Source organism: Sinocyclocheilus grahami, unplaced genomic scaffold, assembly GCF_001515645.1.
Source record: "Sinocyclocheilus grahami isolate Dianchi unplaced genomic scaffold, SAMN03320097.WGS_v1.1 scaffold1968.1, whole genome shotgun sequence".
Taxonomy (NCBI): Eukaryota; Metazoa; Chordata; class Actinopteri; order Cypriniformes; family Cyprinidae; genus Sinocyclocheilus; species Sinocyclocheilus grahami.
The window spans coordinates 36,129-36,705 of record NW_015507147.1 but is presented as its reverse complement, the minus strand read 5'-3'; the positions used below and the strand labels follow the sequence as shown (position 1 = coordinate 36,705).

General features: G+C 44.4%; 1 protein-coding gene across 1 annotated transcript in view; it reads right to left on the bottom strand.

The window, feature by feature from the left end:
- Positions 1-571, bottom strand: part of proza (protein Z, vitamin K-dependent plasma glycoprotein a) — a 14,672-nt gene extending 14,101 nt beyond the window's left edge. The window contains exons 1-2 of the mRNA XM_016259957.1: positions 540-571; positions 275-371 (exon numbers count right to left, since the gene is read on the bottom strand). Coding sequence (XP_016115443.1) covers positions 275-350 — 76 coding nt within the window. The 5' untranslated portion in view covers positions 351-371; positions 540-571. The remainder of the gene's footprint in view (positions 1-274; positions 372-539) is intronic.
- Positions 572-577: the final 6 nt, after the last annotated feature.

The following is a 577-nucleotide window of genomic DNA, read 5'->3' as shown; positions in this document are numbered from 1 at the left end:
GCGGGATAAAGGCGGACTTGGCAACCCTAGCATGGGTTTGATCACGTGGTGCCTGTTACTTTTCTCACCGCTTGTCTTGACGATGCGCATTTTATTTAAGCATTTTATAAGAGCTCTAGGAGATTTTCATTGGTATGTCTGGCTCTACGCTTAATTAATATGCATGGTTATACGCAAAAGTCGGCCGCTGGAGAAACGAAGACGAAGGTTTATCAACCACAAACAAGAAGAAAAAACAGACTCAAAAAGATTTAAATGCCGAAAAATGCATTACCTGTTCTTTTGGGCAACCCAGCGGCCACAAAGCCAAACAAAACCGCGAGAGAAAACAATCCTCCGAGGCAAGCCATGATGAAGGTCGACGCCTCTGCCTGAGAAATACAGGATCATTTAACTGTTATTAAACCCACGCCTGTCCCAAATGTTCAGTTTCCAGAATCAGCATCGCAATAATAAGCAGCGGTGGGGTTTAGCCTTAGAATGCAATGCAGGTTCTCTATTGCTTGTTTATTATAAGCGATTGCATAACGGAGCCTCACCCGCTTAATAGCTTCTGGCGCAGATCTGAGCTCTTCAC